This window comes from Thalassophryne amazonica, chromosome 15 (genome assembly GCF_902500255.1).
Source record: "Thalassophryne amazonica chromosome 15, fThaAma1.1, whole genome shotgun sequence".
In the NCBI taxonomy this organism is placed as follows: Eukaryota; Metazoa; Chordata; class Actinopteri; order Batrachoidiformes; family Batrachoididae; genus Thalassophryne; species Thalassophryne amazonica.
In genome coordinates, this window is record NC_047117.1 from 30674095 (window position 1) to 30691086 (window position 16992).

General features: G+C 40.3%; 1 protein-coding gene across 2 annotated transcripts in view; it reads left to right on the forward strand.

Annotated features, from left to right (window-relative positions):
- The window catches only part of LOC117526113 (coiled-coil domain-containing protein 149-B-like), a 32302-nt gene extending 16379 nt beyond the window's left edge, over window positions 1-15923 (forward strand). The window contains exons 7-13 of one of the 2 annotated variants that reach the window (XM_034188136.1): window positions 6363-6435; window positions 6652-6736; window positions 11616-11763; window positions 11876-11952; window positions 12049-12083; window positions 14787-14852; window positions 14940-15244. In XM_034188136.1, coding sequence (XP_034044027.1) covers window positions 6363-6435; window positions 6652-6736; window positions 11616-11763; window positions 11876-11952; window positions 12049-12083; window positions 14787-14852; window positions 14940-15092 — 637 coding nt within the window. In that variant the 3' untranslated portion in view covers window positions 15093-15244. Of the gene's footprint in view, window positions 1-6362; window positions 6436-6651; window positions 6737-11615; window positions 11764-11875; window positions 11953-12048; window positions 12084-14786; window positions 14853-14939 lie in introns of both variants that reach the window. The other variant, XM_034188134.1, reaches the window with a different exon arrangement.
- The last annotated feature ends 1069 nt before the right edge of the window (window positions 15924-16992 follow it).

Below are 16992 nucleotides of genomic sequence, written 5' to 3' on the forward strand. Positions count from 1 at the left end.
CCACTCCTCAGGCATCCTCTCACTTTCCAAGATTTATTAAACAATCTGGTTAGAAACTCTACTGCCATCTCTCCTAGACATTTCCATGCCTCCATTGGAATGTCATCTGGACCAACTGCCTTTCCACTCTTCATCCTCTTCATAGCAGCCCTCACTTCTTCCTTGCTAATCTCTTTTACTTCCTGATTTACTCTCACCACATCATCCAGTCTTTTCTCTCGCTCATTTTCTTTATTCATCAACTCTTCAAAATATTCCCTCCACCTTCTCAGCACACACTCCTCACTTGTCAGCACATTACCATGTGCATCTTTTACCACCCTAACCTGCTGCACATCCTTTCCAGCTCTGTCTGGCCAATCGGTACAAGTCCTTTTCTCCTTCCTTACTATTCAACTTCTTGTACAGCTCGCAGTATGCCTTTTCCTTTGCTTTTGCCACTTCTCGCCTTACGCTGCATCTCCTTGTACTCCTGTCTACTTTCTTCGTCTCTCCGACTATCCCAAAACTTTTTCGCCAACCTCTTTCTCCTTATGCTTTCCTGGACCTCTTCATTCCACCACCAAGTCTCCTTGTCTTCCTTCCACTGTCCAGATGTCATACCCAGTACTGCCCTAGCTGTCTCCCTACCGACATACACTGAACAAACGAACAATTTGATGTATCAGTTTCAAACCAGTTAAGGAAACACAAAAATGAAATAATAGCTTTTAGGTCCAAGCAGTAAATATAGCAAGTTTGTATTTGCATTGAATTCCTTATTTTGAAGATTAAAATACAGGTACATTTGGTTTTATTTAACAAGCTGCAAAATGATCACTGTACTATCTTCATGTTTGCCACATAATTTAATTTGCTGGCTGACAGAGCACAAAATGGTTTGAGGCCAAAATATATTTGTGCTCTTCTCCTGCTGTTCCAGGGACAGAGCTTACTGAGGGTAAACAGCATTTACTTTCTTTGTGTCAGATGGTTGGAACAAACTTCTAGAAAGCTTGATATCTTTGTCTTTGTTTTTTTTTCTTTGAATTACGAGTAGTACTAAGAATGAGTGTTGCCTTTAATGAAATCTGAGGGGATATAGTTCTGTACTTTTTATATTCACAATCTTTTCCATCTTATTTTAATGTTATTATTGTTTCTTTTCATTTACAGTTTTAATACCCAAAAAGGGTATAAGTGTTCCGAAATCAACTCCTCTCACTTTTAAGAGGAATTTCATGAAACGTGGTACAAGTTCTTGTTATAGGTTGGTAATATGCTTATTTTCATATCATTCCAGTTGGGCTCATTTTACCAGGGTTATGTATGGCCCTTGATTAAAGGTGATAGAGAGAGGTTGAATGGGGCATTAATCCTTGTTCTGTGATGTGATATGTAGCCCAAAAAAAATTGGTTGGGTCTGTAATGGCTCAGAACCTTCCTAAAAGGCTCTCTGAAACAGCTATGTTACTATGCTGGGTTTAGAATGCCTCGTTTGCCTTTAATGGCGTCGTTTCGGAGCTTATTTGGCAACCTCATTATGAAATGCAAGTAGGTGGCGCTGATCGGTTGCCGTTGTTTGATTGGCTGCCCTTGCTCTCACTGAAAAGAAAGCATTATTTATTTATTTTCATTGCTTTTATATTTTCTGTTGTGTTTCTATTCAGGTTTTTTTTTTTGCCTGTTTCTCTAAAATTGTATATAATAATCATTAGATTATTAATATATAAACAAAAATAAATTTAAGAAATATTACAACTTGAAAACAAATGCACCCGAACGCGATGACAGCTGCAATGCTAGCTTTTAACATTGAAAATGCCATAGACATGCTAACGCATTAGCATCGCTCCCGTTTTTAAGTTATAAAATACATCTATCAACTGTTTCAGAAGAACATAACAGGTCGGTTTAACATAGAAAAGGTAAATAATACAGACGTATGCTCTTTAGGGTTTTAGCAGGAGAAAATTAAGCAAAAGAAAGAAAGAATAATCGAAGCATTGCTTCAATCTGCGAAGCACTGCTTTGATTGGTTCAAGGTTCAAAGCAAAGCTACGCTGCAGAAAAGTTGTTTACGGACCCGCTGCAGGGTCTGTAATCAATACAGAAATGATCATTTTCCTGACAAACACCCCCCAAAACAACGGCCACTCTGAAGGACCGATAACATAATCGTTAAGCACAAAGCTTATTGATGTTGGTGGATCGAGTCATTTCTTAACGATACCCAAAAGGAACCTGTTCTCGATACACATCCCTAGCTGCTAAGGGGTTAGCTCATTCCCTTTAGAGGAACAAACCAGAGCTAACGTGCCATTCTAACGTGCAATTCTTACAACAGGAATATGGCGCAACACAAATTTAAAACAAAAGAAAATGTGATACTCACAGGCTGTACTGATTGCTGGGGTTGATTTTGTCGCAGAGTCGGAACTGACCCTCTACTGAGTATTAAATGCCGACTGAAGCCAGCTCGAAATCATGCAAGGTTTGTGAAACAGTCCTCCGTGAAATGCGCAGAACAAAGAAATAGTCAGCGGTTGTATGTACTGTGGATACTGTTAAAAATGAATAAAAGCCAGTGATCGCGTACATTGCTTTCCGTGGGAAGATCGTAGTCCGCTAAAACAGCCTGGGAAAGCACACCTGTAGCTCGCCATTGCTTCTCTTCGAGTGTTACGAATGGGTGGGCACAACCTTATGAATAATTAATTTCGAAGGGGGGTGTATGAAAGGGGGTAGATGTGGGTGTGTGTGTGTGTGTGTGTGTGTGGGGGGGGGGGGGGCTATTGGTGAAAAAGTGACGTAAGTTTTCTCTCAAAAACGGATTGGCCTGTTTTCAATTCAAAAAAGGAGAAATACTTGAAACAGAGGTTCTGAAACTTGCTGGCACTTCGTGTGTATTCCCCACAGCGGGGAGACTCTGAACTAACACCAAAAACATGAAAAAGATTATTTTGATTCTCTATCCCCTTTAACAAAGCTACAACCCCAATTCCAATGAAGTTGGGGCATTGTGTAAAATGTAAATAAAAACAGAATACAATGATTTGCAAATCCTCTTCAACCTATATTCAATTGAATACACAACAAAGACAAGATATTTAATGTTCAAACTGATAAACTTTATTGTTTTTGTGAAAATATTTGCTCATTTTGAAATGGATGTCTGCAACACGTTTCAAAACAGCTGGGACAGTGGTATGTTTACCACTGTGTTACGTCACCTTTCCTTCTAACAACACTCAATAAGCGTTTGAGAACTGAGGACACTAATTGTTGAAGCTTTGTAGGTGGAATTCTTTCCCATTCTTGCTTGATGTACAATGTCAGTTTTTCAACAGTCCGGGGTCTCTGTTGTCGTATTTTGCGCTTCATAATGCACCACACATTTTCAATGGGGGACAGAACTGGACTGCAGGCAGGCGAGTCTAGTACCTACACTCTTTTACTACAAAGCCACGCTGTGGTAACACATGCAGAATGTGGCTTGGCATTGTTTTGCTGAAATAAGCAGGGATGTCCCTGAAAAAGATGTTGTTTGGATGGCAGCATGTTTTGCTCCAAAAACAGGATGTACCTTTCAGCATTGATGGTGCCAACACAGATGTGTAAGTTGCCTATGCCATAGGCACTAACACACCCCCATACCATCACAGATGGTAGCTTTTGAACTTTGCTCTGGTAACAATCTGGATGGTCTTTTTCCTCTTTTGTCCCGAGGACACAATGTCCATGATTTCCAAAAACAATTTGAAACGTGGACTCATCAGACCACAGCACACTTTTCCACTTTATGTCTGTCCATTTCAAATGAGCTTGGGCCCAGAGAAGGCGGCGGCGTTTCTGGATGTTGTTGATGTATGGCTTTCGCTTTGCATGGTAGAGTTGTAACTTGCACTTGTAGATGTAGCGACGAACTATGTTAACTGACAATGGTTTTCTGAAGTGTTCCTGAGCCCACGCAGTAAGATCCTTCACACAATGATGTCGGTTTTTAATGCAATGCCGCCTGAGGGATCGAAGGTCACGGGCATTCAGTGTTGGTTTTCGGCCTTGCTGCTTACGTGTAGAAAGTTCTCCAGATTCTCTGAATCTTCTGATTATATTACGGACTGTAGATGATGGAATCCCTAAATTCCTTGCAACTGAATGTTTAGAAACATTTCTGTAAACTGTTGGACTATTTTTTTCACGCAGTTGTTCACAAAGATGTGACCCTCACCCCATCTTTGCTTGTGGATGGCTGAGCCTTTTGGGAATGCTCCTTCTATACCCAATCATGACAGTCACCTGTTTCCAATAGGTGTTCTTTGAGCATTCATCAACTTTCCCAGTCTTTTGTTGCCCCTGTCCCAGCTTTTTTTAAATGTGTTGCAGGCATCCATTTCAAAATGAGCAAATATTTGCACAAAAACAAAAAGTCTATCAGTTTGAACTGTTGGGAAAGTGTAGGAACACGGACCCACAACAGGGGGCGCAAATGAACGGACAATGGATAGGTCAAATAACAACACTTTACTGTTGCGAACGTGCACAACAAAAACAACAAATTACAACAATGGACAAGTTCAATTCACAAAGGTGTCGTGTGGGCAGGCTCGAAGATAGGAGACGCCTCTCCAAAGTAGAACCGGAAACCACACGGTTTCCTCCGCCACAGGACCCCGGGAATACTGGAGCCGCCAAGTTCCGAACTCCCAGGTGGCCACTGCCTCCGCGTGTCGGACCTGGTACTGCTGGCGAGGAACAAGAACACAATTAAACGTGGGCGCGTTTGCACCCAGCAACCTGCACGGCAGGGAAGCTACCTCCACCTCTCGTGGAGAAAAAAGTCTGCAATCACTCACAAAAATCACAAAGGTTACTGTCAAGCAGTCAGCTGAGATTATTACCTTCCAGGTAGAACGATATCTCGGCGATGAGGTGGAGATGCCGTCCTGCTGATATACCCCAGTGATAATTGCCGTCAGCTGTCTCAGGTGATGGGTGACAGCTGTTACCGAGGCAGCTCCTGTGGGGCGGCGGCGCCCTCTGGTGCCTGGAGCCCACACTCCAGGCAGGGCGCCCTCTGGTGGTGGTGGGCCAGCAGTACCTCCTCTTCAGCGGCCCACACAACATGAACATTAAATATCTTGTCTTTGTGGTGTGTTCAACTTAAGTTTAAGAGGATTTGCAAATCATTTCACACAACGTCCCAGCTTCATTGGAATTGAGGTTGTAGACTCATGCTTGAGTGTCTGCATTCTAAAATCAACGCCTCACATTTTTAGTAGGAAATCCTTATAGGTTGGTAATATGCAGATTTTCATATCATTCCAGTTGGGCTCATTTTACCAGACTGCTGACCCTTGATTAACAAAGTTAGACTCTGTCAGTTTCATGCTTGGGTGCTTGCATTTTGAAATCAACTCTTCTCACATTTTTAATCAGAATTTTGTGTAACTTGGTACAAATCCTTGTTATAGGTTGGTAATGTGCATATTTTCATATCGTTCCAGTTGGGCTCATCTTACCAGAATTATGGCCCTTGATTAACAAAGCTGCACTCTGTCAGGTGCTTGAATTCTGAAATCAACTCCTCTCAGGTTTTTAGTAGGAATTTCATGTAACTTGGTACAAATCATTGTTATAGGTTGATCATACGCATATTTAATTTAACCTTTATTTAACCAGGTTAGTCCCATTGACATTGAAATCTCTTTTGTAAGGGAGACCTGAGCAATTCTAAATTCACCTAACCTGCATGTCTTTAAATGTGGGAGAAAAAAAACGGAGCACCCGGAGGAAACCCACACAAACACAGAGAGAACATGCAAACTCCACACACAAAGGCCACAGGTGGGAATGAATCCCATAACCTTCTTCCTGTGAGGCAACAGTGCTAACCACTAAGCCACCGTGCTGCCAATATTGTACAATATTGCAGTATTGTACAACATTGACAGATTTTGGCAGTGTTATGGCCCTTGATTAACAAATCTAGACACTGTCAGTTGCATGAGTTGGTGTCTGCGTTTTGAAATCAACTCCTCTGACATTTTTAGGAGGAATTTTGTGAAATTTGGTACATGTTATCAGAATGTAGGAAGCACTTGTACCAAAGCAGCATTTGCCAGTGGGGGATATTGTGCTGTCAGGGCATCCTTGTTCATTTTCTTGCATTAGCTCTTCATTTCCCTTTATGTGTGTGTAAAATATTCTGAAATTGTGCTATAACCCTGTTTTGCATGTATGAGCGGTTTCTTGCCCATGTAAACAGTTGCATCAGAGCATTGATGCAACTGTTTACATTGATAGTTGTGTTTAAACACAACTATCATTGATGAGTTGTATTTGTGTTTAATGTCGGTCTTATATTTCCATATTAATTCCAGATATTTGCATGAACGCTTTGGCCAACTTCAAGAAGAGGTCAAGATGCTAAAAAGCAATCTGATGAAGTACAAGGTACTACAGTTTCTTACTTTCTGTTTGTCACATCAGTGAATGATATATTTGAAATCAGTTCTGTGATATAATTTATTTTCTTGTTTTACATTTCAACAAAAATCCAAGAATGCTGCTAATTAATTTTTAGTATGATTTATTTTTTATTCACTATTAAAATTGATGTTATAAATAACTCTTAAGCTTCACTAATATGGTACATTTCCATGATTTCAGAGTGCCCTGGAATGCAGGAAAAACTCTAAAATCTGTGGAAAGCCCACCAGTAGTGCTCTCACTGGTGTACTGTCTGCCATACAAGGTCAGATGGATTATAATTTTAGGATAGACACTGTTACAAAGCAATAATAATAATAATAATAATAATAATAATAAACTTTATTTAAAATTTGATAACATCATAGGTTCTTCATAAGTCCTCTTTCCATGATGGTCCTGTACGATAACATATTAAAGCTAACAATAAGGGATAAATTGAACTAGTTAACTAAAGATGTTACATAAAGCTGATAATAATGTTAATACAAAGTAGGTCTAAAACTAGCTGGATTTTTACATTCACTGATATGCAGTGATAACTTACTGTATAATGCGGGACCATTAATACTAAAAGAATGCTTGTGGATTTCAAAATGAGTGAATGATGCATTTAAAACTTTAGCACAGATCTTAGGATCATGTGTGCAGCTGGATTATAAATCTCAGGAAGAACACTGATGAAGGTATGAAATGCCTTATAAACAAAGATAGTTATTATATAACATACTAATAGTTATTATAAATTGTGCCTGTATCACAGGCACAATTAATAATAATACTTTTTTAATAGACGGTCAAGGTAATTCATATTCTTGACAGCACAGTTACCCCAGACTTACAGACAATACTCAAAGTGAAATAAGATAAAACTATTGAAGAATTGTTTGTACCCAGAATGAGGAAGGTAATGATGGATTATCATTTTGCTACATACTCTGTCCAGATGTTTAGACCATCACAAGTCATTCTGAATTACAACACTGAGCAACTTGTCAGCTTGTCAGAATCCACATTCTCAAGTTTCGAAACTTCATTAAAGATATGTAATTCCTTCTTTGCCAGTTTGTTGCATTTCTGATTATTTGTTAGTAACATACACATGGTTTTGCCAGAATTTGGGCATATTCTGTTCTGCTCACAGCAATCACTGATGTGTTCCACCTCAACATTTAGTTCAGACTTTAGAACAGTGATAGACTTTGGATGTCACATGAAAGCTGTAACTATCGACAGGCATAGTTGCTTTGCAGTGTTGTATAAACACTGGTAAATCAATTATATACAGAAGAAACAATAGAAGCCTGAGTATCAAACCCTGAGGGGCACCCACTGTAACACTGACTTTATCCATTAAAATTCCATAAACGTTTGCAATCTGGGTACACCCATCAAGGTAGTTACAGAAGAAATCAAGGGCATTTCCCAGCATATATCTTGAGCTTTTCAATTAGTATGTTATGATGTATAAGGTTAAAAGATATAGGAGAATCACAGCAATCATATCTCGGACAGTAATGTAACCACTCCAACAATCAGTTAGTTACAGTATTGCAGTCTGACACTAATGAGAAACTCTGAATCCTGAGTTCCTACTGTAAATCAAATTATGAGATTTTAAGAAATCCGTATAATGATTATGCACATGTTTAGATAAGATAGGAACAATGTTAATTCAATAGAATATACCAGAAGCTACACTAGGTAGCTACACTCACTGGCCACTTTATTAGGTACACCTTGCTAGTACCTGGTTGGCCTTTTGCCTTCAGAACTGCCTTAATTCTTCACTGCATGAATTCAACAAGATGTTGGAAACATTCCTCAGAGATGTTGGTCCATATTGACATGATAGTATCACGCAGTCAACCAGTCTGCTCAGACCTCTGGCATTTTCATCCACAAAATTTCTGCTCACTGGATGTCTTCTCTTTTTTGAACCATTCTCTGTAAACCCTAGAGATAGTTCTGTGTGAAAATCCCAGTAGATCAGCAGTTTCTGAAATACTCAGACCAGCACGTCTGGCACCATCAAACATGCCACGTACAAAGTCACTTAAATCCAATTTCTTCTCTGTTCTGATGCTCTGTTTGAACTTCAGCAAGTCATCTTCACCATGTCTAGATGCCAAAATGCATTGAGTTGCTGCCATGTGATTGGCTGATTATTTGTGTTAATAAATACCTAATGACCAGTGAGTATAGGTATACGAATCTAGCATGTAAATGTTTGCACATCTCCTGAACTATATACATGCCAGTTTAAACCCTCAAAGGAATATTAGTTCACGTCCTATAGTAGTGGCTATTTGTCTGTGAACATCTATTTTGCAACCTATTTTCTGCAGTTCTTTTGTCTATAAATTGAGCTGTTTAATCACTATATACTGTGAGAACGGTGGATGCAGACATTTTTGTGATAGTCCCGTTATTGATCGGCATTAGTGATGTCACGCCTGCCTAAGGCTGCTGGGCCCTTCAGAATTGTTTGCCACATATAAAGTACTGTTTGAAAAAGCTATTACGACACAATTTCATGTTTTAATGAACCTGTAGAATTCGTTTTAAAATTTTAACTTTAGGAACCTACATGGACAAGCTCCCCAGTACATTGCAGACCTGTTGAAACTTGTTTTTTCTTCCCGCTGACCCTTCGGTCTTCAGGTCACAGGTTGCTGATGGTCCCCAAACACTTGTTCTAAAACTCATGGGGATCACTCATTTCAAGTTGTCGCACCAAGTCATTGGAAGTGCTTCTTTCTTTTCACTGCACAGTTTCCATTGAGTCTTTATAAAGCAGCTGAAGACAATTTTATACAGATAAGCTTTTAGCTAGACTTGTTTTTATGATTTCTACTTTTATTATATATTATAGTTTGATGTGCTATTTTATTTTTACTGTTTCTTGTGAAGCACTGTGATTTTTATCTGTGAGCAGTGCTATATAAGTAAATGTTATGTTTTTTGTTATGCTTCTGCTACTCCCTAACTCTGTGGGCATGCAATCGCATCAGTGCAGTCGAGAACCTTTCGAAGTTCTCTCTCGGGATTGGTGGGTAGCTTAATGCAATTCACCAACAGCACAGTAGGGGGACGTGACGTTTTTCCTGAGGACCGGCCTGTTATCCAGTGAAAGCCATTGATTGTGAGACCGGAAAAGTGAGATTTCAGAAATGTTAGCGGACCTGTCACAGCCCATGCGGTTCCCGTCGTGCTATAGAAAGGGGCTTGGAGGGTGTTTGCAACAACGCAGAGGGTTCTGCATGGCTGTGGGTTTGCTGACACAGAGTAGAATAAATTGGGCTTTACCTTATTGGTGATCAGCAGCAGTCAGTTGTCAATGGCATCTTTCAGTACAACCAAGTAGGACTTCAAAACAGCCTATTCCAGAACAAATGTTGTTAACCCTGAACAGGCAGGAGTGGAAAATGGGTTGCAAAAAATAATTAATGTTATCACTCATCTCTTTAGGCCATAAGAAAAATATTCCCACATTCAATATATATACAGTGAGGAAAATAAGTATTTGAACACCCTGCGGTTTTGCAAGTTCTGCCACTTAGAAGTCATGGAGGGGTCTGAAATTTTCAACTTAGGAGCATGTCCACTGTGAAAGACATAATCACACAGCACCCGGCATAGCTGAGCGAAGGAAAAAAGTCACAAATCGTCGAGAAAAAACTGGACAATAGAGCCTGGACTTCTCCCATCACTGAAAGCCTGCGACTGCAGAGCGCATAAAAGACCAAAACAAAACCAAAACTAACCAAAAGAAAAACAAAGCGAATGGTGACCTTGACACTTTTAAACAAAATCAAAATGAAGCGCGAGCATGTGATCATTTCTGCAGCGAGTCTGTGCTGTCCACAGCCACATGCAACTCCGTTGTCTTGACAATATGTGCACGCACACGCACATCGCAGGCAGAGACGTCGAGAGGCTGGAGAGAGAGAGAGGCTGGAGCAGGGGTGCTCAAGTTCGGTCCTCGAGAGCTACCTTCCTGATACTCTTAGTTGTCTCCCTGCTCCAACACCTGAATCCAATGAAAGACTCATTAGCAGGCTTTTAATGAGCCTATCATTGGATTCAGGTGTGTTGGACGACAATCAAACGGAACGCTGACGGTACGGGAACTACGCAAATGATGAGGAACCATCAAGACAGAAAGCAAAATGGAATACAAAGGAATTGAAGTTGTCTTCAGGATTCGTTCACATTTTTCAACAGTTTGAAAATTCTGACGAAGCGCCAGCTACAGGAACGAAGCTGGATGACGGTTAAACGATGTCTCCGAAAGTCAGCGTGAGTCCAGATTTCTTGTTTCGTTTTGATTTTGGTGTCCGTCGTTAGTGCCGTGTGACCGGGGCTTAACATTAAACAGTTCACAGAAGGGCCACATGCACCGTTCATCAACTTGCTACCAAAATTGATGTCATTTCTGAAGTGATTTTTGCCATTGTGAAAGTCTTCCCCTTCATCCTTGCAGTCGGAATCTTGGAACAGATCTCCCCACTGTGGTTCAAAGTGGTACAGCTGTATATCGCTAAAGTTATCCTTGAAAACTTCTGTAATGGGCCCAAAACTTACATATGTGTGATGTCAGCTGTCCTGATGAAATCACATGACTACGAAAAATGTCTGCATCGTTTCTTGCACAATTCAGCTTTCAAGGCAACGAAAAGAGACCCACTTTATAAAACACAAAATAAATGAATCAAAATAGGTTGCAAAATAGTTGTCCATAGGTCCATAAGCCTTATTAAGGCCCTGAGGCCCATTGGTGTTGGTGCTTATCCCCGGAATCTGTAGTGTGGCATAAATGATCGTCTACAATTCCTCTGGATGGGACACCAGTCCAAAGTAGGTTATTTCCCCATCCAAGGCCGATGCCTATTTAGAGTGTAGTGGGCTGGGAAAATGCAGTTGAAGGAGACAGACAAGTACCCTGACCGTAAATCAAACCAAGTTCAACATATTGATATTCCAACTCCTAATCCCACTGAGCTACCTGCTGTACATCCACAACATCCATGTCTATGTCCATAGATAAATGTTCACTCTATAAACGAGTTTAGGGGTTAAAGTACAAGCAAGTTCCCACCTGATGTGTCTGACATTTGCTGTGTCTTGATGTGTGAGTGCAGTAAAGGAATTGTTGGCGTCTGAAGAAAACAATTGCAGTTTACCAGTGACTCCACAGTCCATCTCAGACCTAAAATCTCTAGCCACAGCTCTGCTGGAAACGATCCATGAGAAGAACATGGTCATTCAGCACCAGCGACAAATCAACAAGTACTGCACATCATACTGTATGCACTCTGTTCCTGTTCATACAGATAAATAACTTGGATAGTAGATAGGATGTACCAGTCAGTGACTTTGTAAACTTGTCTTTTTATGCCAGAATTCTTGGAAAACGTGTGGGAGAGCTGGAGAAAAAACTTAAAACATTAGAGATGTCTGGATTATGGAGTCTTCCAGGTGAACATAGACATATCTTGTTCTTTTTAGCTATATTGCTAGGATTTAATTAATTTTATACCCTTTTTCTTGCACCTTCCTTCTTGCTGCCTGGAGGTCTGACATACAGTGTTTCTCTGGGAATATTTGGAGTATGTTTGTTCTCTATTACAACATTTCAGCTGATTTTTAGACTGTAAACATTATCTCTTTCCATCACTTCTCATATCTGCAATGGCTGTATGCTAGCTTCTTCCCAGTACAGCTGTTATAGTTCCGCCATGTTTCATTTGGGCAGTGGTCACCAACTCATCATTCATGGCTGAAATATAGATCATAATGTTCAAATTACTATAATTATACTGTTCAGTAGTAACTATGAAACTGCTGTTGCATCTGTGTCTGCATATTGTACATTAATTTCAACACTCCTTGTTTGCATGTAATCATGGTGTCTGGGTTTGTGATTGTCCTGGATCAAAACTAAGATCCAGGCTTTCAGTGACTTCCTGGTTATCTGTATGTGGTGAAAGTATTGAACTTGTAGAGACATTAACTTATTCATGTCTTTGGGTCCTCAGCCTTAGAGATCAAGAGATGCCTGCGAAGAACTTGTAGAGTTATGACGTCACTGGACAGAGGCGTTTAGTGATGCAGATGTATGTTTGCAGGAGAACAAAGGTCTACATCTGTGGGGTCCTGGTATTTCCTGTCTTACTGTGTGGTCATGAGACATTGACTCTAAAGGTGCCCTGACACTTGCACGACTTTGATCCGCGCACTTGCACGCACTTCGTGATGATCCCACCCACTGTTTTCTCAGCTGGACGGCATGCTTTGATCCACTGGATGCTGTGCTTGGTGCCGCTGGATGCTGCATATATAAAAATAATTATTTTGTAGTGGATTAACCATTTTCTCTCACAGTTGGCTGTTGAAAATGCCTGTAATTGCTTCCGGAATCACAGAGGACCGTTTCATCTGCCACTTTTTTCCCCCCCTCTCTCTCGTGCCCTTTTGAGGCAGAGAATGCCATTGGAAACCGTCTAAAAGGTAACTATTTGTAATATTTATATTGTAATGGCTTGGTAAAACAGTTGCATGTTCATTCCTTCTTATGAGTATCTGTAAAATTATGTTATGGTAGATTTAACATCTCATTATAATCGTTCAGATGAGCAGTGCTGTGATGTGGTGCACTGACACAATCACTTACACTCACATAGTGTTTTGAATTGTTTGCTTAATGTTCACGTAATTAATGCGTGTTGGAGATTTTGATCATTTCAAAAAATTTTCTTAGCGTACTTGCATGAAACCACGCACAGTTACAGCAGTTTACAATGAGTTTGAGACGAGTTTACTCTCCTGCACGGCAGAGTGCGTGCAAGTGCAAGTGTCAGCGCACCTTAACCATTGACCTACGGTCACAACTACATATCTTTTTTACTAGGTCTCTTCAGAAGATTCTTGCTTGCCACTGGAATGCCTTTGTGCCAAAGAAATGCTTACTTAGGGAAACTAAAGGCCCCCGACACTTGCACGATTTTGATGCACTCAGTTGTACACCTTGTGTTGTGCAGGAGAGTAAACTTGTCTTTAACAGGTGTAAACTGAATGCGAGAGGGGCGCCGGCATGTGCAATTGCGCAAAGAGAATTTTGACGTGTTCAAAAAAATCTTTCATGTCGTGCAACATTGCACGATCTACTTGCCAACACTACATGCAGCTCGTCGAGTAAAGAAGACGTGAACAGTGCAAAGTGGTTGCGTCAGCGCACCACATCAAAGCGCAGCTTGTCTGAACAATTATGAGATGTTAAATCTATCACAAACATACTTTTACAGCTGCTCACAAGAAGGAAAGGACATGCAACCAAGCCATTGTCATGGCTTGGTAAAAATAATTACCTTTTTAGATGGCTCCAGATGCTTTCTCCAGCTCCTTCAGCGTGCACGCAAAAACAGCTTTGGTTGGAGCGCTCCTCTGATTCAGGAAGTGATTAGAGCCGTTTTCAACAAACAACTTGCAGAGGAAAATGATGAATCGCTACAAAATAATTATTTTATATAAGCAGCGTCCAGTACACAGTGCGTGGCAGCCAGTGGAACAAAGCATGGTGTCCAGCTGGGAGCACAGCGGTGGGATCGTCATGATGACGTGCGTGCATAAAAGTCATGCAAGTGTCAGGTGGCCTTAAGATAAGAGTATCACTTGCATGGTGAGGGAAAGTCCGCTTTGATATTTTGGCCAAGTGGTGCATTTCTCTGGGCATGACCCTGCACACAAGTGGCTGTTTCGAGGAACCCAGCAGCTGGAGTCGGCCAAGGGGATGCCCATGTTTGGCCTGGCTGCAGCAGGGAGTACTTTTGAAAGGTGGGATGGACCAGTTGTCTACCTGTGGCACCAGCACATGCTGTTAGACCTGACCTGATTCTTTGTTTGTATTAACCAAAAACATACACATCTGCTTGTCCCACCTTCATTTCCATTTGATGGCAGGTTATAACACATTGTAGCCATAGGAGCAGTATTGGGAAGATGTTACTGACCTGAAACAATAACAAGATGAAAATGGCATAAAGTTTTTGGGGGGGAGTGGGGGGGTATCCACAATCAAGATTTCATGCAGTGTCAGGGATTTTCAGATGGGCTGAATGATCTTAAAATGACATTAAACTGACGATGTGTTGAGCAAGCAGCCCTTCTGTACACAATCAGTCCATGGCTTGAGTCTTGCAATTAAAGTAATCTTGGCTTTGAAAAGATTGGTGACCACTGCATTGAGACATCTGTGTAGTTGTTTACTTTGCTTTCTATGACAATCTAACATGAATCCTGTTTTATTCTAACAGGAGAAAGGGACATTATTTTGCCAAATACTCAGCAGACTGTGCTACCTGGTTTTCCTGAACAGGATGGTGAGCATACAGAGAAATTATGTTCTGGTCAGTTTTCACCATCGACAGTGTGTTATGTAATGTGACTTAAATTGTGTATTCTTACAGAAAATGATGGGTCAAAACAAACACCAGCCAATCAGCAAGCCTTTGCAGAAATTGCAAAAGAGTATTTTAAGAGACACGATGGGTCAGATGTCCAAGAAGAACTTGACAAAGAGTTACCATCAGAGTCTGATGAGAAGGCATCTGAGCAGTTAGCTGATGGAGCACTAGTTAGCCCTCCAACACCAACAGTTGATGATAAGTTTAGGGAAAGCAGCTCAGGAGAGACCACAAGGTCTCTGGTGACTTTAACGGGTCACCAGGCAACAGAAGACGGGTGTCGGAGTGTCTCTGCTTCCATGTTGACAGACAGCGAAGCTTCATGTTCATCAGAGTCCGGGCACAGTCAGCAGCCTTCAGAGACCTGTGATCGTACTGGTGGATGGGATGAGACAGACAACAGCCCTGACAGAGTCAGAACTTCTGAGGCCGAGTGCGTCCTGCTGACAGAGCAAAACACAGATACTGCTTCATCCTTCGCTGCCTCCCTGTCCACTGAAGAGCAGGACAACATTCAGCAAAATGAGGAAACACAACTCAAATGTTTGTATTAGTGTGGAATTCTAAAGTGCTCCAGAAGACTGTCAGGAGGAAATTAAAGACTAATATTAATGCAAAGTGTGTTTATATTATAGATAATTAAGACATTTTTGTATGAAATCATTATGGCTGTCAGGTGATGTGTCATCAAATGATTTGTACATTAAAATATTATGTTGATAAAATACGCATTTCTCAGATGAAATGTCAGGGAAGAAATTGAAAATATTTGTTAGATACTTTATCGGTTTGGACAAGTTTAACATTGTTTAAAAGCTATTTAAAACCAGCTCTAATATTGGAATCGAAAGTTGTTTAAAAGAAATTCAAAGACAGAAATCATACAGCCCTGTCTGTCCATCTATGGTTGTGTCTCTGTCCATGGATATGTAAACACAACCCATCCTAAACCATTTGGTGGATAGTGGAGCAGATAATGGAAAAAAATATGCATTTGGTGGTCCAAGCACCAAATTTGGCATGGTGATTCTCATGATATTTCTCAGCATATCTGGTCTATTGGCCATTTGAAAATTCAAGATAGAAGCTGTTTCCAAGATGGCTACAAAAATGACCTATTGAAATTCAGTTGGTGCAAAATATCCTCTTATTGATCAAAATTATAGTGAAATTCCATTTACCTATATTTATTTATGGTATTTGTTGTTTTATTTTGCATATGTGCAAAATTAGAGTTAAGTTTTATTGCAATTACGATTAATGGTTTCCACCCAGCACCTTTTGAAAGTGTTCATCTCTTGAAACTTCATGTACTACATGTAGGCCTATTAAAAGGTGTTTAGTGTTGAATATATTGTGTTGAATATATTGTCGACCAGATTTGTTAAGCACTATCATGGCAAATTTAGTGCTTGTACCAGCATTTGCACAGTTTTGCTGTGAAGTTTATATTGTTTGCTTCACTAGATTTCAGTGAAGCTTCACACAATGGTAGGACACCATGTGTGGATGTGCATGAAGGCAAATCAAGCATGAGTGCTCTGAAGCTGCTTTGTGGATTTCACTGAAATGCCACACAATGGGAGCACACTGTGAAGATATGCATGAAAGTAAAGAATTCCAGTACAACATCTTCAAGGGAATATAGTCTGACTTTTTTTTCAAATTATGTTTATTAGATTTTACATATAAGAAGGAAAAAAAGGAAAATAAACACAATAAAGAAAACAGAACAACCCGGCTTACTATACAGAACAGACAGCTCAGTGAGATAAGCTTGAGTTCAGATTAGGCCTCTATAAAAGATAGAGGAAATGTCCAATCCAGCATAAGTCATAAAGGGGTCCCAAATTTTGTGGAACACATCGTCCCTCTTCTGTAATTTATGTGTTAAATAATCCAAGGACACGTACTCCAGTACATAGTCTGACTTTTTGAAATGCATCATTTTTGTTAATTAGATTTACAGATGTTGACTAGTTTTCATCACAGAGTATTTTTCTACCACTGATGTAATGCATGCAAGCAACAGGTCTAGCAGAGTGGAGGGCATCGT